The 24,722-nt window shown below is 40.1% G+C and overlaps 1 protein-coding gene across 1 annotated transcript; it reads left to right on the forward strand.

The window, feature by feature from the left end:
- The first annotated feature begins 850 nt into the window (after positions 1-850).
- Positions 851-18,725, forward strand: LOC138719242 (carbonic anhydrase 2). Its single transcript, XM_069854324.1, has 7 exons — positions 851-1,014; positions 1,622-1,819; positions 12,050-12,168; positions 13,595-13,687; positions 14,418-14,480; positions 15,505-15,660; positions 17,876-18,725. The coding sequence occupies exons 1-7, from the start codon at positions 981-983 to the stop codon at positions 17,993-17,995; spliced, it is 783 nt and encodes a 260-aa protein (XP_069710425.1). The 5' UTR covers positions 851-980; the 3' UTR covers positions 17,996-18,725.
- The last annotated feature ends 5,997 nt before the right edge of the window (positions 18,726-24,722 follow it).

Below are 24,722 nucleotides of genomic sequence, written 5' to 3' on the forward strand. Positions count from 1 at the left end.
AGCAAGGATCAACCCGCTCGGGTCCCGCAGGGACCGAGATCCCGGCTGCCCCGCAGGGACCAGGAGCCCCGGCACACGGCTCAGTTCAGCCCCTCGTAAAAGGATCCCCGAGCTCTGATCCCTCCTGCCCCGCGAGAAAGCACCGGAGCGTTGAGCAATATCCAAACATCCAAAATATGCACTGCGCAATTTTATTCTCTCACGTCCATCCTCGGGAGCGGTGGTTTAACCGCTCTCACGAGAAACACGCATTTCCTACGTGCTACGGAGGGAATATAAGCCCAGCTCCACCTGCCGCCTTCTCCGAACATTATTAGAAAAAGTACGTTATCAGTTAATAAGCGATAACGTCTTCATTCTTCCGAAGCGCGGCCGCAGCTCCCCGGGGCTCCGGGCGCGGGTCTCGCCTCCAAATCCCCGCTCATCCCTCCCCAAACCCAGCGCCTACCGAGCCCCTCGCCACCCGGGCCGCTCCCTCCCGGCGGGGCCGCCCCGGCCGCCGAGCCTTTCCCTCCGGCCCCAGCAGGGAGCAGCAGGAGATCGCAGCGCCCTTCCCCGCGCACGTACGCGCGCGCGCGCGCACACACACACACGCGCGCGCGGACACGCGCATACACGCGCGTTCCCACCGCGCCACGCGCGCCTGCCAAGGTCGCGGCGCTCCGCCGGGCGCCCGCAGGTGCGCAATGCGGGGCCGGCAGGGACGGCGGCGGCGGCGGCGGGGTTGGGGGGGGCGCCGCCTCCGCGCTGCCCGCGGCTCCCGGGGGCGCCGCCGGCTCCGCGGCCGCGGCGGATCGCGGATTATAAGGGACCGGCTCTCTCTCCGCCCCCGGCGGAGTCTGCCCCCGCCCGCGCTCCCCACCCCTTCCTCCGGCCGCGGAGCGGGGCATGGAGTTGGCAGGAGCCTATAAAAGCGCCTGAGAGCGCGCTGGGGACGCGGCGCTGCCACAGCCTCCGCGGACACAGCCGAGCCGCGCACCATGTCCCACCACTGGGGTTACGGCAGCCACGACGGTGAGTGCCCCGGGAGCCCCGAGTGCCCCGAGCTGCGGCCCCGCGCCCTGCGGGCACCTGCCGGGAGCAGCGCCCGGGACCCCCCACTGCGCGCCGCACCGAGACCCTGCCCGCACCGGGAATCAGCTCCGAGGAGATTCTCTTTCTTTCTTTTTTTCTTTTCTTTAATTTTTCTCTCCTTTTTCTTTTTTCTCTTTTTTTACCTTTTAACCTTGAGATGCAGCCTGCGCCTGAGCAGCGAGCCGGGCACGGCGCGCCGCGTGGCTTGCCTGGAGCATCTTCTAGTTTCCTACTCTCATTCCTTTACTTCGGTAACGGTGCGAGGCAGAAGGGAGAACGGGGCTCTGCTCGAGCAGCATGGGTGGCCTCTGGAAGGACTCCCTGGTAAAACTCCAGCCCCCAGGGCTGAGGGACTGGGGGTCCCTGCTTGGTCCCCAGGTGGGATTTCCCCTTGTCGATGATGCCGTCACTGGCAGCCTGTACATATGATATATTCTTAAGGCTGATGCTACTGTTAAACCCTCCCGATTTCTAGAATGAGGGTTATCTTTTAAATCCCTTGAGCTTCGTGTCTTTTCCTGCTGATCTGCTTTACGCTGTCTTGCAGGACCTGCTCACTGGCACGAGCACTTCCCCATCGCCAATGGGGAGCGCCAGTCCCCTATTGCTATTTGCACCAAGTCTGCCAAGTACGACTCCTCGCTGAAGCCTCTCAGCTTCAGTTATGATGCCAGCACGGCCAGAAACATCGTCAACAACGGGCACTCCTTCAACGTGGAGTTTGATGATTCTTCTGATAAGTCAGGTGAGACCTCATATTCATTTGCAAAAGATGGTAGAAGCCGCTGTTATCACTGCTACTAAAATGTCTATTGTGGCCACAGGTGTTTTCAAAGACAGGAAAATACCAAAATGTTTTGGCTTCAGTCAAATCAGGATTCAGCCCTTCCGAACACAGCATCCCACTTGGCTCCTGCAGGCTAGAAGAAATCCGAGTTCAATTAAAAGAAAACTAAGCCCATCTAGGCAGTTTCGAGATGCCCTGCTCTAAACTCCAGAGAAGTGAATTACTTTATGGTTGTTTAAGTTGGAAAGATTTGGATAAGGGTTCAAGAACAATTTTAGGCATAGCTCGTTATAAGCTACTGGCCAAATGGTTAAAAGAAGAGGCAAAATATATCATAGGAAGAAATTGGCCTTAGAATAACAAAGGGTTACAGTTAACAACTTGGAGTGGAAATAGTTTGAAAATAGTTTTGTTGGCTATCAAAATATTATTTCATCTTTCTGAAGCCAATATGCTCCCAGGTTAGTACAGAAACAGAAGAATTATTAGAAAATACCTCTTTGTTCTGTTGTAATTTAAGCAAGTATTACTCCTGACATTTCTTGACGCTGGGCTTTCTAGATAAAGATAATGTATCTGCCACATTCTTAAGAAGTTTTCTAGTAGGCAGTCCTTCCACAGCATCTTACCGTTCATTGTAACATATAGGGAAAAATAGCACTGAATCCTGCAAACCTTTCCATAATCGCTACTGAAAGGGATGGTTGCATTGGTGGACAGCAAAATTCAAGTCACAGTTTCAACAAGGGGTTTGTAGGTTCTGTTTAGTTGTAGTTTTTCAGCTACCTGTGTTTGTAGAAATCATCATCCTGCTACAATGAATCTGCCTCTATTTTTAATTTAAACAGCAAAACCAATCCTATTGTAAATTGTTGCCTTCTCTAGACTCTGCCTGATTTATCTTGCTTAAATGTCCTGTTTTTCCTAAGCATTTCATTGGCAATGTCATTTAGGGAATGGTGCTGAAAACAAATGGTTCATACCTGCTAAAGATGTGGAGGCTTTGCAGGTAATGTAATGGCATAACAGACATTATTAAGTGGTCAGTAATCAGTGTTCACATAAGTATAAGTACACATAGACCCATGTATAATTTACACAGAGCATACAGATTAATATTTGTATGGTTTTTTTAAAAGAAAAATATATATTCTGACTTCTTGGTATTTATTTTATTCTGAAGCACTGAGGAGCTGAAGGAGCTGACTGTGTGTTCACTTTAACAGTGTCATGGGGAATAAGATTAAACAATTCAGAGTGCAAAGAAAGATTATATTTTTCACCAGATACATTTGAGTCTCTTCTCACTGTCATCCTGCTCTCGCTGAGTGCAAAGGAAGAAGGTTCAAGTCTTCACAGTATAACAAAACTATTATCTGTTCACTTTGCCTGTGTATAAGTTTGGGAAGACTGAAAATTGGGTTGAATTTGGTAACTTTGAAGGAAAAAAATGGCAGGAACATACAATAATCTAAAGAAATGCCTCTAGGCAGAATGCTTTTTGAGAAAAGTTAGTGCAGAAACAGAACATCTGTGGCAGGGATCCTCTGACAGATATGCAGTGACACAGCTTTCAGAGTGGGAGGATAGGAGATGCAAGTAGAAATATTCTCAGTAGCTCTATTAGTGAATCAGAAGCTGATTATCCTTTAGAAAAAAGAAAACCAGATCTCTCTGAAACCAGGTAAGGCTGGATTCTTCAGTATCATGCTTCCTATTGAAAATTACAGTGCATAGAATCTACCTGGCAGCACACTTAATGACTTCATTTGTATGCAGTTAACTAGGTAACCTACTTTCCTTACACAGAATAGAGCTGTCTTTGACTTGACTCTACTTGAATCACTCCTGTTTCTGAATTTGAGGCTAACTGTAATGTGCATACCAAATTCTTGGTTCCGCATCACGCAACAGTCACAAGGAGAAGCTGTGTGAGGTTGTGATGTTCTGATATGTTTTACAGAAAACAGTGGAACAAAATCCTGTAAATACTTCCCACAGGCTATAGTGCTTGCTCCTATGAGCTGTCCCGTATGCAATAATGAATTATCTGTGGCAGTAGGTGTAAAATGATATAATAAGATCATTGTGTATGAATAATCTTCAAGATGTAATTGCACACAAAGAAGTACATCCATTCATTAAGGATCTTCTAATAATAATGAAGCAAATTGTGTCTAATAACAATGAAGGAAATTGAACAGCAGTTCTAGGCATTAATGTCTGTTTGACTCCTGTTCTTCAGAGTATGCAAAATGAGTTCTTGCAATAGTATAGTAAAAATAGATAAGAAAGTGAAAATGCATGTTTGGATAAAACTCTTTGACAGTAGTTGTTACTTCTTTGATTCGGAAAATATGTAATGTGAATACTGTTGATCACATGTAACAACAAGTAGATACCAGAATAATCGAAGATTTTATGTAGAATATTTTTCACCTAAATACATTCCCCCAGAATGTATGTTTATTACATTACGTGTGTGCTTACAGGATGTAGTGTAAAGCTTCTGCTCATATCTGTGAAAACCTGAAAGAAAAGAATAGGATTTCATAGAATGATATCCTATCCTTCTTTAGCATAGCAAGGATATAAAATAAAAGTCTAATTTTTTAAACAAAAGTAGTCTATATCCAACTTATGTGACTAATGCGTCTTTACAGAAGGAAATGTTTTCTTCTCTGCTTTTAGATCTCTTTACTAATAGGTGAAGCTTTATAGACATAACTCTTCATTCAGGTTGTAGTCATGTCTGTGACCTATATGATTTTATCTTACAATGTTGTTTTAACAGAGAAATGATGTTAAAATATTTATGATTGCTTTAGAACCTGGCTTTTTCTTACTTTCTTGTTAATTTTCTTATGTATGCTTAAGATGTTACTAGCCTGTTAAAATCCTCTTCCCAAGCAATTATCTCCAAATCTACTTCAGTTCTTGTAGTACAGCCTTTGAATTTCTTGGATTATGTGATAGCTGATATATTCCAGATTACATTTCTAAAGGCTCAGTCAGTTCTCAAAGTGAATCCCCTTCATATTTCACAGATGTGAGTTGGTAGAAATGGTGTGTGGAAAGGAAATTCACAAGTCGGCATTGTCATGTTCATGAACAGTTTTGTTTACTACAATGCCACTATTTCTCTTAGATAAAAGGATGTCTTCCCTCTTGTTTCCCTACAGGTTTTTTTTTTAATGTTTTCTTGGACTTCTATATAGAAAGTGAACAGAGGGAACTAACAGTTGTTACTTATTTTCCCTTCTCCTTCAGTTCTTGCAGCTGCTTTCTTAGTTCTCATGTCCAATGGCTTTTGATAAGCGTGAGAGTTCAAGTATTTGTAGGCATTAATATTTAAAATGCTATAACTTAAAATAAAAGCTTAAATTACTTTACATTCATTATGATAAAGTGTCACGGGGATTAAAACTCCAAATTTAGGTTCATCCACTCTTGTATCCTGGAATCTAACTTTCTACCCATGATTGAAACAAAATGGTGCTGATAACCATTAAATTATAATAATGCACCTAAGTTTAGGAATTTTATAGCAAAGGAATGTCTTATTAAGGATTCTTATTTTATCATATTAAATTCTTCATGTTATACCCTCCTGCAAGGATGTGTATAATTTCGGTCACTTTAAAAGGCAGCAGTAAATAGCAATTTCTCGGAGCTGTAAAACCACAGGAAGTGACTTTGCCCAAAAAAGCCTGAAAGAAGAATTTGTAACATACTTATAATGTGTTCTCTGTGTAAGTTTCCCAGAAAACTTTTCAGAATTCACCTAAACCCTGAAATTCAAATGGCAGATTCTCATAGCAGTAGGCACTGTATTATGTATTTTCTGATCATGTGTATGATGAGTTTATAAAAGGAGGAAGTCAATCAGCAGTTAATTTATTTCATAAAAAGAATGTTAAAATATTATATTTTAGCTGTGGAACCTGACAGAAGTGAGTTGCAATGATGGTGTACGGCTCTAGAGACACTACTAAATGTACTTCAAATTTCTGCTGGTAGTCTAGTCTCTTAATTATTTCCTTTTCTTTCAGTGTCACTGAACTAGAGATAATACTGAAACTCAAGACAGAGTCCCAAGGAAATCTGACACTTCTGCAGATATTCAGTCATAGTGGAACTTTAAAATTATGAGGAGACCTGGGAAATTAAAATACAATATTGACCTCAGAACTAGCACCCCTTGGGAGACTTTCACTAGTTGTAACCAAATATATTATCCAATTCTTCTTATAATTGTAAATATTAATGAGGAAGCTTCAACTATCTTGAATTATGACTCGCTGTGAACAAACCAATTTATTATATTTGTTAGTCAGCAGCCAGTGCATTAGTACTGCTCGCTTGGCAGTGAGTTACTCTGAAAGTTCTGCCACTGTTGCTCCCTTCTTATACTTCTGCATCAGCGGGTAAACTGAGGAAGAAGATATATATATATAGATCTGCTGTCCTCAAGGTACAACTTATAGCCACTGGGCTATTTTTAGGCTTCCCAGCCGTAAGGATGTAATACTACCTGTGGCAGGATAAAGTTGCATGTTATCAGTATACAGTAAGGGATTGAAAGTCCATGATACAGTACTGCCTAAGCAGTGTTGACTCTTCTGAATCATAAATCAAGGAACTGTTTGCTTATAGCTTTAGGAGACTGTATGCAAACACCTTTTGACGTGTAACAAGTACCTTTATACAGAGGTACAATTAGAAAGTCTGAAGTCCTGGTGGGTGTGTGATCATTAAGTCATTTCTCTTGTGAACTGGGATCACCAGGAGCTGCAAAGCCTGTGTGAGCAGGTAGCTTGAGAATAGCCCTAGTGCTTCCAGGAACTGGAAAGGAAGATGAGAGGGCTTGAGATCAGTCCTGCATGTTTCAGATCTTCATTTCTTTACAGCAAACGTGCCCTTTACTTACATCAGCTTTTTTTTTTTTTTTTTTTTAACACGCAACTCCTGAGCAGAAATTTGACATGGATTGTGTATTTAACAAGCATGGCAACTTCCTTCCCTACTTCCAGATTCCTCCTCTAGAGGCACTTTAGTGCAAAAGCAGGAGAAATCAGCCAGCTGTTATTATCTAGGGCCACTTGGAAAAGTTTATTTTTAAGATATAATGAAGCTGTTTGCCACATGTCACCATGACTACCATGACTATGCCCAATTGATGTATTTATTCATTTCTTATAGGCAGGAGTGACTGCTGAGTACACGGAGGCAATACTCACACCCTGAGTTTGCTCATCCTTCGTTAGATCTTAACATAGTATGCGCACCATGCCAAGTGCACAATTTTCAGTACTGTAAGCAGTCACTGAGATTAGTATTTTAGTTATTACCACTAGAAATTAAGCCAATTATTGCTTTTAAGATAATTTTAATGCTTCCAACTCAGTTTTAACAAAAATAGTGAGCCTGAATGGGGTGAAAGGTGAGGATTGAGTGTTGATTCAGGACTTGGGGTAGCACCTTACAACCCGCAGAGAATCTATATTTGAGAGAATACATGAGAAATAAAATCCACTGATCACAAGTAGTGGTACTATATACTTAAGCAAGTCAGAGTCTCTAGCTGTTACCCAGTCTGGATGAAATAGTTTAGCTCTGGTGAATTAGAATCACTGACCTGCTGATACACACGTCTGCAGACCTGCTACATTTTGGCAGATGTTTCATTTTAGCCTATCTCTGTAGAACATCCCTGTTGCCTTATCAGGCTAACCCTTTAGCAAGGTCAGAGTAGGGCTGTTTGTGTTTGTTTGTTGTTTGTGGTTGGGTTTTTTTTCTTGTAAGATACTGATTACTTAGGTTTTTTTTCTCTTGGTGAAACCCATTATAGATATCTTCTGCAGGCATGAGCGCTATAGTTGGATGCTTGTGTGCTGTCTTGCTCTCCTGCTTGTCATGATACAGCATCCTAGGAGGAATGTCTGATAGAGAGAATACAAAGAAGGAAACATCTTACAAAGTAGGACTCTCTGTGCTCCACATTTCACAGAAGTGACAGCTCACCCTAACTGAACTCTTCAGTCTGTTAGATGGGAAGCCCATCCTTGCATAAGAACACAAGACTAATCCCTAAGCATCCTCATAAGAGCCTTTTTTGTGCCATTAATAGTGCATGATGCTCAAGATTCTTTTTTCGTTTTCAAGTAATGCTTCATTTACTTTGTTTCCTCAAGGCCTGTTTTCTGTCTTACAGATGTCTGTGCACACACCAATGCCTACACAACATTAGCTTATCTGCTGTGCATATATTTACATACACACCTGTATCATATACGTGTGTACATCTACTGTAGGCTGATATTAAGTCATGGTTTTCCTTAGGTCAAAGCAATGTCTGTGCAAGCCACATGCAAGCCAGCTGTCCTCAAAGGCGGATGCTTGAAATGTGCTGCTGCTAGGGTTTTGTTTGGTAGTATTTCAGGTAGAAGTAAATTGCTGAAGTTTTGAACTCTTACCTGTCCATCATACTCTAGGGGACCTATTGTTTCAGCTGCTGGAAGGAGCTTTGCTGTCAGTGATTTCCATTTGAAGAACACTTTCTCATACTGTATTTTCTCAGGGTGACAGTAGTAGTTTTCTCACCACAGTAATTTGTATGACAGAAAGTTCTTTCTAACTCACAAAATGATCTTGTAATTCAGGCATTTTGATTATATCTTTGACAGGATGAAATTTGTTAGTTGTGTGCTCACACATAGAGAGAACATCTCATATGAGATAAATAAATAACAATAATTCCACAGTATCCCTGTAAAAATTCACATGTGGATACTGTCACTTCATGGGAAAAAAGGTATGAAGTGGTCCACTGTATTTTTCACAAAGGCGTTCTGCTTTGCATAGGAAAAGGTGACTTGCCTTTACAAGAACAGTGAACCTGTATGGCTTCAGTAAACAGCTGGTCCTAGATACAGCAAAATGGCCTTTGATTTCTATGTCTCTTCAAATATCCTAAGAAAGGGTAATGGGAACAAATCAAGGTTTTCTTCTTTATCCAAGAAACTTGAGACATAAATGGAACAGTTTGTGTGATTATTTGACTTTCCAAATCAACTCTGCTAATTCTTATTTTCACCTGATTTAGAAGTTATGAGATCTTATAAAATACAGTGCAATATAATTACTGGATGTTACTAGTATAACTTCCTCAGTAAACAGTAGAAGGTTGAAAACAGTTACCATTTCTTAATCTAACAAAGTAGTTCCAAGTTTGTCTCACTGTAACATTCCAAATAACTGTCAAATAGAAAAGAAGTTGCATTTTCAAGCTATCAGCTTTAAAACTGTTACATGTCTAGGGAGACAGAGTTAATGACATAGATGACGTGTAGGTTGAATCTGTAAGAAAAGAATGTGTTTTCCAGGTTGGCTTTTGCTGCCTTCATCCTGCATCTGAGGCTATGCATTAATTACCAGGGTGGTTTTCGCTAATACTGATTTCAAAAGGAAGGGAGGTGGTGATGAGATGCTCAGATATGGATCGGAATTTCTCCATTCTTTTGAAAAAAAAGGGATGGAAAGGTTGGACTTCTGTCATAAATATGCCTGAATTGATGTTCATGTCACATGGGACAAGGGCAGGGAAGCTCCTAGTGTGAATGTTACTCCAATTCTTGATGAACTTTTGCTTTGCAAAGCTAGTAACATTTATTCATGGTTTGAAAAGCTTGTCCAGGGGCAGGGTGGGGGGAAATGAAGGTCTAACATTTCTGCTTTGCCTTTTAAGTTTAATTTTAAATTTTACCTCTTTGAAAGGCTGAGGAGCATTAAAAAAAAATAATTGCTTTATGTAGGCTAGAACAAGAAGGGCTGTTCTGTAATTAAGCCTGCTGAATTTGTATTCATTCACACTAATCTAATTATTACTTTCTTTGAATGCTCTGCTGTGAGTCAAAATAAGCTAGTGCTGGATTTGAGAACCACAGACTGAGAAAAGTAAGCAAAAACTGCAAAGAGATTTTTGTGCATCTTTTGAGTTTTATGAGACTCTAACAAACTGTGTGCAGAAATAACACTGCAAATGGATTTAAGAAGATTGCATGGTTCTGCTTTTCAGCATGCTTTCCATTGACTAATGATGGCAGATTAACCTGTGCTGCGCTAGTGCTTTCTGAGGTTGGAGAATGGTGGAACCTCAGTCCATTTGTACCTGCAATGAGCAGCAGGTCCATCAGCCGAAGGAACTGGAACTGAAATATTGCAACTCCATGGCATCATTTTTAAATGAAACATGACATTGTGTGGATTAAATAATTTTTATATCTGTAAAGGTGTAGCAACCAATTACTTCATTTTCAAAAGGAACTAATGCACATTCACAGTGGCCATTCAGAAAAAAAAAAGTATTCCGATTTGTAGTCTTGTACTTGAAACAGGCTTCTTGGCAGCTAGCACCTGCAGAAACTTAAAAGTAGAGTGAGATATGTTCCTATTTAATTACTTTTAAGTAGCCATTCTTCTTTGTATCACATAGCTGGCAGTAGGTAGGGCAAGTCTTGGTCTGTTGACTGTTCAGTGTTGGCTACAGTATCAGAAATTGCAAAAACTGAAGTGGAACATATATTCACATTTTTCAAATTTTTCATGTTGGGAGACTTGTAAATGTATTTACCAAAGGAGCCCCAGGCAAATGCTAAATTTGTCCATTGAAACCAAATTTCGCATGTGTAAGGCACATCGATGCAAACTAACGTGGTTTTTTATCTTTCTTATATTTAATTTTTGTGTATTCCAGTTTTTCAGTCAAATCCTTATCACCTCATTGCCAAGTATCCACAGCTGTTGTTGTCCATGCTTGCATATAATCAGAATTATTCAAACCTGAACAGACAGTGACGTTTTCCTATCTCCATTTGATGTATAGTTTCACACATGCACACATTGTGACAGTGTCTAAACTAATTGTAGACTGAGAGGAAAGCATCTTTACTCCACAGAACCATTTTGTTTGTGGCACATACACAGAGCACACTTACGGGTAATATCTGATGTCAGAACTCTTCTGTCACTTTATTGTGTGTATATAGAGTAATTGATCTCTAAGATATGTATAACACTTCAAATTATACTTGAAAATATTTTTTATTTTTCGATGTTAACATCTTAAATGTTTAATTGTCAATTTGAGACACTTTGAAAAACAAAACCCAAAACCAACAAACCACAAGCCAATGTGCAACTTTGGTCTAATAACTTGGATAAATAGTTCTATTTAATAGAACTATTTGTTATTGTTCTGTGCTTTGTGCTGCACTGGAGGAGGCATTGTCTGTGCCTTGAGCATTTTGCAGTTATAGGGCTTGATGCTGCAAATCTTAATGGTGATTGGTCATAGTTTAAGTACAAGGTTAAAACTAAGAAGCAGAATAAGGGAGCTCAAGGGAACTCGCTCCTGTATAATTGAAAATGTGGCTGGGCACTCCACTTACAACAATCCCATAGCAGGAGTAATGTCAGGTAGTGGAGAGCATAAGTAAATGCCTCATTTCCAATTCATATTTTTTAAAAAAAATCTGCCTCTGCAGGCATTGCTGTTTTCACTACCATTTTTTTAATCTCACTCTTGAGGAGTAAAGGATGGAAGGGACAGGAGACTTGGATTAATATCTCTGCAATGCCTTGCATTGTCCCTTGTACTTTACCTTGCTACAACCCATGGCTAGACAGGTGTGTAGGTTCAATTTGGAACCAAAACCATTTTACTCAATCCAATCTGCCGCAGGATTTGCAGGATTAAGGCCTAAATGGATAAAGTATCTAAAATGAAGGAACAGAGTATGTTAGTAAGTGAAAGATGATTTCAAGTGTACTTCCACAGAATAACTCTACATGGGCCTCTTACAAAGATATCCTTTTTCTTTGTCTTTTTTTATCTATTTGGTGACAGAAGAGTTACATCCTTAGCTCTCTCCTCATCACCTGTAATATTGGCATGCCTGTTAAAATGCTGATGAGACACTCACTGTAAAGTCACTTATGTTTTTGTGTTTATTATTGATTTGGACATATTGCAGAAATGTGCCATTGAAGATGATCTGGAGCAGCATGGCAGCATGCAGAGCAATGAACTGTAATCACTTGGAAGACTTGAGATGGGCATTCCGATTTGAAATAAGCCTTGGTAACAAAGGTTATGGGAGATGCTCATAGATACTATTTGCTTTGCAGTGCTGCAAGGAGGAGCCCTGGATGGAGTATACAGACTGGTACAGTTTCACATTCACTGGGGATCCTGTGAGGGCCAAGGATCTGAGCATACTGTGGATGGTGTGAAGTATGATGCAGAGGTAGGACATGCATTACCTTCTGCAGTCTTTTGTATATAATGAGATTGGGGTTTTTTTTGTTGTGTTTTGGTTTGTTTTTTTTTAATATTGCACCACAGTAGCGGCTTCTTTACAGGGCAAGAGTTGGTGAAGGTTACCATAAATGCCACCTAGAACCTACTCTGTGCAAGGGCAAGGATTGGGATTGGAGGACTCTTGTAATACTTTTTGTTAGCAACTTCACGTCAAAGAGACTGCAAAAACTGAAAAGCTCACATTTATTATCGGTGGTTTTCCCCTGCTTTCTCAGTGACACTTGAAAAATATGAAGGAATAGAATTGCAGTACCTCTGTACGCATACAGCTCCTTTTCCTGGCTTAAATTTTTAACACCAGAGACATTTACATAAACACCAGAATAATTTTGGGACAGACCCTTTCATCTTTTGGTAGCAAAGGGGCAAGGGGAGCTGTGAAGAGGTCAGGTAGCAAAGTAAGACCTTGCAGGCAGTTTGTAATATCCTTAAGACTTCTGATATCCCTTGGACCACTTAAGACGCTGTATTACAGTCTCACTACAGAAATGGAGTGACTTTAGTGCCTTGCATCCCATCTTTCTTGGTTCTCTGTTTAGAAATCTACTTCGGGATACTGCAACAGACTTTTTTAACCCTTTCATAAATACCCTTGACTGAACATACCTGTGATTTGCATTGACTGATTAAAGAAATGGCTCCATAAGTTCATTGGCTCTGCCACTTCTTCATGAGATAGAAGTGGCTTCTGTCTTATCTGAGAAAGTTACCATTGCCTTCCATCTGTTCACAGTACCATAATTACTTGCTCAACTTGATTTGCAGATACAGAGAAACAGCCAGATGAACTTAAATTAGAAATAACCTTGAAATGGAAAACAAAGCAGCATCCTGGCTAATGTCACCCAGAGATTCATTACATAGTCTTTACAAGGGCTTTCCAGAAAAGGATAGGACTGTTTTTTGAAAACTCTCTTGTTTGTGAGTCAGATCTATAGTTAATGTGTCTTTTCTGCTTTTTCTGACACTGAAAATCATTCAGGACATATAGCACTGAAATACTAAATCAAGTCCTGCAGGCTACATGCAGGAAAAACTCATGCTGAAGACAACAGGAGTTTCACCAAACTCAAAAGCAGAACAATACAGCCATTGTTTGCATTTAAAATTTATCTGGGAATAAGAGTGAGAAGCAAAATAAAATATCCGACAGAAATCTCTTTGCACAAATGAAACTTGAAAATAGATGAATGATTAAACAAATTCTTAACTGTACACAAAAGTTTTAAAATCTCAGCTGTAAAACACCATCTGCTCTTAATGTTTAATAAATTACTTCCCTGCATCTTCATTTGTAAAATATTGTGGATGCAGTATCATCCTCACAGAGCTTCTTGTTTTCTCATTCCTAGCTCCATCTTGTTCACTGGAACGTAAAATATGGTAAATTTGCTGAAGCTGTGAAGCACCCTGATGGTTTGGCTGTGGTAGGCATCTTCCTGAAGGTTAGTTAAACTCTTTTCATTATTTGGGTGTGTCCAGTATATTCATTGTGTTGCAGGGGGACCTAAAAACCTAAAATACAGGCTAAAGCAGCATTATGCTATATTACCTAAACCCATAGGAAACAAGGTGGTGCTCCAAATTCTTGACTTTTTCTACGTATAAAAATTGTACACCAGCCATGAAGTATGACTGCCATCCATCACAGCAGCAGCCGTATAGCAGGATACTTGCCTTCAGTGACACTACTCTTATCAGTGAAAGGTGATGTGAATAACTGACAAAGTTACATGTCTATGAATCTGCAGTAGGGCCAGTCTAAATAACACCTATTTTCCTGTCATTGTGAAATATCCAGAGCATTTTGTCTTAGTTGAAATGTCTTCACCACTAGTTGGAGGAGGTGGCTGTATCCCAGCAGTGGGTACTCTGTCCTGGCCTCACTGTATTTTATTAGAAGGTTGGCTTTTTTGAATGAAGACCAGCTCAAGTCCAGAAATAAATCCACACACTAAACGAAAATAGCTTTATTCTGTCTAGTGTCCTTGGATGACCTATTTGTGCTGTCAACTGGCATGATTTTACAGAGACAGTTCCAGTAACTTTTGCTGTAATATTCCTGTTATGTAATGAAATGATGCTGGGAAAATATTTCCTTGAGAACTGTAACAGAAAACTAAAGGTATTGTGAGAGTGCATGGTTATTTTCCTTTCATATGGTTTGTTTTACAGGTAGGAAATGCCAGGCCTGAAATACAGAAAGTTGTGGATGCTCTGAACTCCATTCAAACCAAGGTAGTATTTGCTGTCTGTGTTGATTGACACCAATCACAACTGTGCTGTGCTGTCATCTTCAGAAAGTGGATTTTTTACTTCTTCCCAGTCTACTGCATGTACAAAAGTAAAACAAACCTTTCTGCCATCAGCACTGATGCTCCTGCAATCCTAAATGCAAGAGAGATTTGAATGAAATTGTGGTAGAGGGCAGGGAATACTAAAAATGGGAATCATTTTCAATCTCTGTGACTACATTTCTCTGTCTTTTAACTGCATTAAAACCCATAGGGTAGGATTCGTCTTCCAAATCTAAACTACTCTTCTAGGTGCCCTTTCTCATCAGTGGTGACAACTGCAAAAGACACTTCCCCTCACCTCTGCATCTGTGGGATAAATTTCCTTCCTCCAAGAGGGCGTGCTTCTCTTGGCCATTTCTAGAGAGAGTCCAGAGAAGTGTGATGGGGATATATAACTCTTAGGGAAAAAAAATCCTTTCTATATTTTAAATAGTGTGAAGTATGTGTGTGATCCTAATGAACTGAGTAATGAGAAACTAAAAGTACTTACTGAGTAATTAGGTACTTTCACAGTGGGTAAAGGCTTGTGTCAATGAGAAATGTACACAGGAAAGGTGAAGAATGAGACTACGCTTTCATCTTTGTCATCAAGCTCCTTTTGAAGTAAATGGATGTTGCCATTTACTGCAGTGGACTCTCCAGCAAGTTTCCCATGTTGCATATTTCCAGTGCTGTTAGTGTATATGGCATCTGAAATCTCATAGTTCCTTCAAGCAAGGTCAAATCATATCTCTAGGAGCAAGGAACACAAATTCAGTATTTGAAATGAGAAACATTGTCTTGAAGGTCTTATAAGAAATAGATTGCTGAAAGTCTTTATTCCCAGGTGAGGCACTCAACACTTCATGCCAAACTCCATTTCAGCCTTTCTCCAAATATGAACCTTACCATAGGAGACTTTACTGCTGCAAGCCCAGTGTGAGTATGTGGTCTCTTCACTGATTTTAGCCCATTCTTTATTGTAGGGAAAGCAGGCTTCCTTCACAAACTTTGACCCCACTGGACTACTTCCTGCGTGCAAAGACTATTGGACATACCCTGGTTCACTGACCACTCCTCCACTGCTCGAGTGTGTGATCTGGCATGTTCTGAAGGAGCCCATCACTGTCAGCCCTGAACAGGTATGTCTCCAATGGGCAGTGCCAGTAGATGTGTACTGGAGTTATATTGATTGTTGCAGTTCAGCCTTCCTGGTAATCTTTGAAGCGGCAGTTCATGTTACTGTAGAGCTATGCCGAGTACTAGCTTGCATCACATGTAAAGAATTTATACCTGAAGTTGTTATCCTGGCAGGACTCTTCTGTGTGTGGAAGTAGAGTTTGTTGTAAAATGTAAGGCTGTCCTCTGTTTGGACACAGTCCAGGGAAATTTTGCAGGGTTTTATAAAATTTAATCAAGCTTTCCAGATACATAGTTAGGGCTGCCATGTGTTAAAAAATCTGGAAAAACTGTAGCATGTATGAAAAGATCATTTGCACATGCAGAGTTAGTCTAGCATGTATTGTGAGCATCAGCAGGTTTGCTTGTGCATGCACACACCATCTATCTGGGTACACTTGTCCTGAAAATACTGGGTTTACAAAGCATCTGAGGGGCACGCATTCTGTATCTGCAGTCTCAAACTGCAGTTGGTTTGTTGGTGTTCCAGCATTTCCAAGGCACAGAACTCATTTTAAAGTTCTATTCAGCACAGAACAGACTGGGGAATCCCACACAGAATTGTGACAATCCTAACAAAACTGCATTGTTTATAAGAGGCAAAACTTGCAGATTCCAGAAGTCTGCTGCCTGAAAAAAATCCTTTATTCTGTTGAGCATTTTGAGTAGGCTAGAGTCTTCCTAATAGGAAGGAGCTTGTGCAGATTAAACCACTCTTGGCCCTAGCTTTCTGCTCTATCCATTAATGAAATTACATAGAGAGAAGATTCTATCCTCAGGTTCACATCTGTGTGCTTGGAAGACATAAATAGAATCTAGAGCCTATAAATATAAACTAGCCTTGAAGGGCTTTAGTTTAACCTTCAAACTATTAAATCCCTTTTATGAATGGCAGACATGTAACAATGTACACATAATTCTAGGGTATTTATTCCAATGATGTGAGAAAAGTGCAACAGAGCAGTTGTGGGACGTAATGTAATAAAAGGTAGAATAAATGATAAGGAATAACTTTTGGAAATAATTATTATAGCAATGATTACCATTAATAAACTTAAAGAGAGCATTAAAGTTGACACTATTTACTTGTTCTAAACTACTGGTATAGTCCAAGATTTGCAAATATGGTTATATTATAGGGCAGGAGCACATTCACCAAAATAGAGCTGTTTTTCCTACTACACCTACTTTAACCACCTACAAGTGGTAAAAGATACCACTTGTTTCTCCTATACCCCCCTCCATATTACCATCAACACTTCAAAGATGGATTTGAGATCAAAACACTGTGTGTGGCAGCTTGCCTTTCCATGTCAAAACTGATCAAAACAAAAAAACGTAGAGTACTGACACTTGGTTCAAGTTGAACTGGTTTTCCAAAGGTAGATAAAAGCTGGATATTACAGCAGGGTGTAGCAAGCCCGTTAACATTTGCTGTAGTGACACGGTAGTTCCTGGCAGAGGGAGAGATCTGAACTTTGTTCTGGCTGGTCCTGAAAGTAAAGTCTTTTCTTGGGCTGGTCACTGCTGAGGGCTTTCCTTGAATGTGGGAAAGCCTGGCCTGCAGCCTGAGTTGTATACAATCCTGTATCCCACCTACGTATTTCTGTGAGCAGTTTCAGCTGTCTGTGCAAGATCACGTTTGGAGTGGGTTATTGTTTTGGCAGAGTCTTTTTACGAGTTTTAGAGGTGCCCACTTAGACATGAAGGTGCTTTTATTGCATTAGACTATGCAAATACCAATTCTACTCCAGGAACAAACAATAAAACTTTACAGTAAGCTCCTTTTGATGTGGAACAGTTTTCTCTCTTACAATCTTTGAAAATCAAGATGTCTTGAATGAATATGGCTGCTTGAATTTGACCCAAGTGTGAGATCATTTTCATTCAGATCTGGATGAAGAACAAACAGCTTTCTGTGTATGAGGTTCAGGAAATATATGCCTACATCCTCATTTTCTGTGCTTACTTAGTTGTTCTTTTTAGAATGTTTTGTGGACAGGAGAGCCTGTCAGGGGCAGGAAAAGGTGAGAATGCAATGCAGAGACGTGTGGGTGGCGATGCCATCTCTAGACTGTGAACGCTGGAAAAACCTTGAGTTACACTCAAGGCTCAAGATGTATAAAGTCCTTCTGAAACAAGTGTATGTGTTTGAGGATGTTTGCCTTTTTCCCACAGATATGCAAACTCCGTGGCCTTTGCTTCAATGCTGAGAATGAGCCCGTGTGCCATATGGTGGACAACTGGCGCCCATGTCAGCCTTTGAAGAACAGAGAAGTCAGAGCTTCCTTCCAGTAACCTCAGTGCTGATTGTGTTAGAAATTGCTGTGTTTGTGAGGAGCCCCTTTTGCTAAGCACAAATCAAACCTTTGCCATGTGTGCCCTGGCAACATCTTGACTCCCGTTTTTTTTTTTGCTCTGCATCTAAAATGCTAGCTAATGAAATGTGAAAGGCTCTTGGCCTAGGAAAGGGTTCTTAAGGTTGTGGGGTTAGGGGAGGCCTTTGGGAGGGGTGGCTGTGTGCATTTTGGTGACTCTTACTGTGATGCTTTGGTATAACAAACAGTATGTTGGCTACTTGGGAAAGGATATGGTGATAGCAAAATAAGCCATTTTAAGAAACCTCATACACAGGTGTGATAGTACACAACTTACAATAACTTGAAGCTTTTTGAAAAGCACAGGAATACAGAATCTAAATATAATTTAGGAAAGAAAGTATTTTGAGAAAGCAAAGCAAAATGAATATTGAGAATTAGACTTCTTAGATTTTAAGAAACTGCCATGTAAATATTTTTGAGACCATTTTACATTTTTACCCATGCTATCAACAACCTTGATCATGTCTTAATGGTAGTGTTGGATTTTTTTAAATAAAAATGTCCTAAATTAAGTATTATCTTTAAAATCTGTTATTACCATAGAAATAATACAAAATATCTTTTCCGTGACATAATATATGCTCTAATTTAAAGACAAAAAATAATATTGTATTTTAGATAACTTCTCTAATAAATCTATACTTATATTCTTGCTTCTGTGTTCTTATTTTAATTCAGCAAAAGAATTGCTAATCTGTTCTCATTGCATATTAAAAATAATTACTATATTTGGAACTGGCTTCAGTGTCACCGAAGAGGAATGCAAACCTACATAGGTGTGTTTAGAAACTTACTCTAAGTAGCTCTCTGACCGCTGAAGGAAGTGTTAGTTTTGAACAGTCACTATGGATTTTCATGAGTTAACTGCATAAATTTGAAAATCTTATTGAGGAATGGACTTCTTCCAACCAGTTGCTTAAACATTGCCCTGAGGTGACAACTCAAAAGCAAGGTGCCTCATCCTCATGCAGGACATTTATTAAATCCATTTCTCTGAATCTCTCAAGACTGTCCCCAGCACCAGCATTTGGATTTTAGCCCTACAGAGTCATATCACACAAATTATTTCAACAGATTTTTTTTTTTTTGCATCGGATATACTACTGGGCAGACAACAGCTTCCAATCATTTAAGCTGCTCAATCCTTACTAACTGATTTCTTGTGTTTTCATGAACACATATGCAGTAGATACCTAAATATTAATCTATTTATTAGATTAGAAATTAGAAATTTATTCTAAATACATGGGAACCAAACAGTACCATAAAGGACTACTATCCTTCTTAGGCTCAGGGCTCTTGTGAGAAAAACCATCTTCGAATCTCTTAGCTCATTGGATGCTGGTCCTAGTTTTTAAGGCAGATTATTATTAGCTTCCTGCTACATCAGAGATGACTTTGTAATTTATAAGGTTATCAGTTGGGCAGGCTAGGTTATGAAACAAACTAAGAAGAAGCACTTCAGAGAATCACAGGATGGTTGAAGTTGGAAGGGTCATGTGGTCCAACCCGTCTGCTCAAACAGGGCCACCTAGAGTCGGTTGCTCAGGACCATGCCCAGATGGCATTTGAATGCTTCCAAGGATGGATACTTAGGGGCTCATGACCCACTTATTTCAGCAGGTAGCATCCTTTGCTGAAGCTGAACCAATGTGCTTGATAGCAGTCACAAACACGAAACTTTCTCCTGGAATTGTGTATGTATGCCAGAACTTCCTCTAAAAGGCAGCAAGTCTGCTCTTTGTACAGTGATTATACATTATGGCACTCCTAAAATTAAAACAATTAAATATGAGAGCCCCAGGTTTTCAAATTTTAAAACTGTATATTGACACCTATGATATACTGACTACTAGGTAATAAGACTTTCTGAAAAGTGTTAATTTCACCTGTACAGCTTAAATATTATCCAGGCTTATATGTAAAAGAGAATGTGAACTTGTGCCTAATGGCTTGGGTAAAAACCTGGAAACACAAAGTTCTAACCCCTACTGCAACAAAAAGTTTTGTATCTCATACTCCATTACACTTCCAGGTTGCTTCATAAATAATAAGTAACAGCTAAGACAACCAACATCAGCCACATATTTATCATCTTGTTTGCACAAGCCTGTTTGCCTGGAATGTTGCCAGCGGCATATGTTTGCCTTTGCTGAATATGAAGTACTTTTGTATTCAGCCAGACAATGCAAGCTGGTGTTCAGAAGTCATATCCATGGTGTACAGGAAGAGCCTGCTGTATGTCTTACCTTTGTGGTCTACCAGGGAAGACAATCCTTAAATGTTCTTATTTTTCCTTTCTTTTTAAGTGAACAAATTTAAAGAGAACTACCCCCCAAAAGCCTCACAAACCCCCCTCTAGCATAAAATGGTACATGGGCTTATCACAAATTCACACTTTGCAGTTAGACTTTTGTGCAATGGATAGACTTTTCAAGGAAGATGTATATATTAAAGCCAACCCAGAAATGAAGAAAACAATTTCCCTGGTATTCATGATCCATTTTGTTAGGGGAGAGTAGATTTAAGATAAAGGTGAATAGAACCACCCAGTTCTTCTTCCTGGCCTCTGTTCTCCTTCACTATTTGCTCATTTGAATAGGTTATAATCAGGTCTTGCAATTGTTCCACAGCAGATTTAAAACAAAACCCATTCTAACATCACACTCAGACCTGTTTCAACTCGAAAACTGTTTATGAACTTATAATTAAAAAAAGAGACCACTTTGGTCATAGAACAGAAGATGATCCACTGCCAGTAATTGTGTTACTCTCAAGTAGGCAGCTCTGATGAAAGGAAAATTTATTTAGAAGAAAATAAAAGAGAAAAGAAAGGCTAGTGTGTTAATATGAAGTAATTGTAAGATACTCAGCCAGAACATTTATGGGGGAAAGAGAAACACGTTCATTTGCAAACTGTTCATTTTGCACAGTTTATGATCTTGTCTCACACTTGTCTGCCAACTCCATGTGTTAGAACATTTTATGATTTCTCCACTGCTATTTCTAAGGATTGGATGTGTCCTAGATTGACATGGGCGGGTAGACTGGGTAGTCAGCAATATTTATAGAAGTCCAGACAGTTTATAGAAGAGTATCATTCACTAAATGACAGCTTTAGGATTCCCTAATTCTTCAAAGAAAAGCCCTGCAAGCAACAGCTGTGTCAAATCTAATATAGTAGAAGTAAGCAAAGATGAAAGTGCAAACAGTGGCTTTATTGAAAAATTCCCATAGACACACTAACATCAGCCACTTCCGCTTCCAAACCACAGCATCTTGTATAGTCACGTAGCACCTGTGACAGTTGCTTACAGTGTGTTTGATATATTTTAAGTCTATTTGGCAATTGGATGCTCCCCCTTCCTCTTTCAGTATGATGGTAAAAGGTTGTGCTGCCTCAATCCCATCAATGGTCCACTCAGGCCATGAGATTCCCCATCCACCAACTTCGTAAAGGCATGAGTGCAGCTGGTGCATGTTCAAAGCTATCATGGCTCTATATCAAACAGCGAGAGGTACAATCATGAAATCATTTCTGGAATCCTTGACTAATTTTAGACCACAACTCTCTGATTTTTTTTTGTCCAAGCCACAAACCAAAGCTCTTTCAGATACATCCCCATCCCAGTGTGGATTACAGTGGAGTGATGCCCTAAGGTCTCATGTTCACCCAACATCAAACTCTTCAGGATGCTCACTTTAGTTCTCAGCTCAAAGCAACGTAGCTATGTTATCTGAGCTGATGGACCCAGAGTCTCATGAGGGCTTAGTGCTAACACGGTGTAGCTGTGCTCCTAATCTCAGTATAGAGTCAGTTTTGTCCAGTGAGGATGCCTACGCAGCATATTAAATACTAAAAAGATATCCTCTGGACATTTTGAAAAAGGCAATATATAAGCCCTGGATTTATAATCTTGTATGGCATAAGTTATTGTATATATGCATGACAAGAGGGAGTCACTGGTCTTTTGAACTCATTTTGAAACACAGAAGAAATACACTGAGTCAATATGCAATAAACAAGTGATTAGAGCAAACGCGAATATTAACTACATATTTTTCTTGATGAGTGGGTTTTAGTGAGTCTTGTAACATCACTCAGCATTCAAGGATCTGGAAAATTTGCTGCAAAGTACTACAATATAGTAGTTTATTTTGATTTACAACAATCATCTAGTCCAACTGCCTGACCAATTCAGAGCTGACCAAAAGTTAAAGCATGTCATTAAGAGCACTGTCCAAATGCCTCTTAAACTCTGATAGGCTTGGGACATTGACCACCTCTTTAGGAATCCTGTTCCAGTATTTGACCACCCTCTCAGTGAAGAAATATTTCCTAACATCCAGTCTAAACCTCCCCTGGTGCAGCTTTGAACCATTCCCATGAGTCATGGGATATGAGGGATGTTGGCATCTCCTTCTCCACTTTTTCTCCCCGGGAAGCTGTAGACAGCAATGGTGTTGCCCCTTAGCCTCCTTTTCTCAAACCATGCAAGCCCAAAGTCTTTAGCCACTCCTCACAGGACATTCCTTCCAGCCCTTTCATTGGCTTTGTTGTCTCCTGTCTTGGAAGATCCAAGATCAGACAAAGAGTTTGTGTGACACTCATGTGACTTGAACCATGTATAACACAGGCAGGATTCTTTCTTTGTCTGCAGTGCTATACAAATGGTGTCTCTGAGAGGCACAACAGACATGCCAAGGTCGACAGGTTTCACAGAAAGAAGAGCTAGGGTCTCTCTTCTGAACACTGATCTACTAGCCCAAAGTCTAGGTCTAAAGTTCAGCTCACTCCAGTAAAGTGGGAGGACTACACCTGCAGGAGTCATCAGTGTAAAAAGTGGAACCCGTGACCAGTGAAGGATCCTCTTTGCAAATCCTGTGCCACTCTATATATAGAGGAAAAAGCAGGCTTGTGTAAGGATTCATGGAACCTTCCCTCCCACTGTGCTCCACAGCTGAGCCTCCTCCAGGGTGCCTAGGCAGCAAAGGACAGTGTAAGCAGAGTGCTCTTTCTAAAAAAAAGGAGAAAGGCTAGCAAATGATCACGGTTTGCAAAACTGTGTCGCAACAGAACACTTTTTTAGTCAGGACAGAATTTCCTCTTTCCTCTGCCTAAATTCCTCTTCAACTCTTTGATACAAGAAGAGGAACATGAGACTGTTTAATAGAATGATATTCATATCAGGTGATGCAGGATATTGTAATTTGTATGATGCATCCTTTTACAATTTTTATTAGCTTTATTTCTTCCAAAACTCTTTATAAATAGTCTAATTACATTATTCTCAAATGACAATTTTAAAAAATATATTCCTTGAATCGAAATCAAAACCAGAAGACCACTAGATGCTCACACTGACCATGGACTGTCTTTTGCTTTTTTTAGTCCTTAAAAATGATACCCTGAGAAGGAAGATAGAAATATTAAAGAAAAGAAGAGCAGCAAATACAAAGAAGGCTTGAAAAACATACTATCCTTACTCAGAATGTGTTCCTAGGAGACTTTGAAAGGACAACATTTTGCAGATCAGCGTAAAAGAGAGTGGTAAACATTGTTTCCTCCTACTCTCTCTAGAAGTACATCAGACTTTCTTAAGTGCTTTTTGGTTCATAATGGAAATTATATCCAGACAATGTTTAGAAATCTAAGTATTTTAGATGATTTCTGAGACATAAACAAGCACTTAATGAATTATAGAGCCAACAGATACAAAATGCAATAATCCCAGAATGAGTAAAATGCCCCTGCTGTGACTTCTTAAATATCATGTTCTGCTCTGCTGTTCTTTCTCTGGAGAAGAACTTGTCACATCATTAAGGGTGTGGGAGAAGTAATATAAAAAAATTGGATCCAATCATGAAAACTCTGATATGACTAATCACTGACATGAGTAATCCCATCCATTAATTGAAGTTCAATTGTCTTGCCACATTGCTTGCACATGAAAGGCCCTTCTCCTTCCATGAGTAGAGTCAGGAGACTGAATACCCAGAAAGTCAGCTATCCTGTTCCTTTGGATTTCAGTTTAGATATTTATCCTGAGGAATAGCAGGAAGGTGATAAGATGGGGGAATCACCTGTTGTAAAGGTGGCTAGAGAAAATACTCCATTTTTCCTCCAGTTTCACAGAGGTTCCCCAAAGACGTAACATGAAATGAGGACTGCACTACTCCCATTAGCACAGCACATGCATGAAGAACTATTGTCAGGCCTCATATTTCAGTGCCAGTTTTGAGTTTACAACCACTGCAGTGCCTAAAGGACAAGAAAATCAGGAAAAATGCAAGCCCTTCCATTTCCAGGCTGACAGATACCCCTACAGAGTCAATAGAGAGGTCACCAGTGCAGCACAGTGTAACAGATGTTCCCTGCATGGCCTCAGCCTCCCTGCTAGGACCTTGGATTTCTTACAAGTTCACAGTCTGGCAGGTGATGGGCCTACAATATAGCCTTGGTGAAATCTCTTTTTCCATTTGTCACTCCAGAGGTGGTTTCTTCCTGGACAGGAGTGAGAGGCGCTCGTGGGACTGTTCATGGGAAGAAACCTGACCAAGTTCTTAAGATTTGCAGGATCTTGTTGTCTGTTTCTGTTCAGTAAATTTCCAGTTCCATCTAGTTATCTAATCCTCATAAAGTC

The sequence above is a fragment of the Phaenicophaeus curvirostris genome, chromosome 3 (genome assembly GCF_032191515.1).
Source record: "Phaenicophaeus curvirostris isolate KB17595 chromosome 3, BPBGC_Pcur_1.0, whole genome shotgun sequence".
Taxonomy (NCBI): domain Eukaryota; kingdom Metazoa; phylum Chordata; class Aves; order Cuculiformes; family Cuculidae; genus Phaenicophaeus; species Phaenicophaeus curvirostris.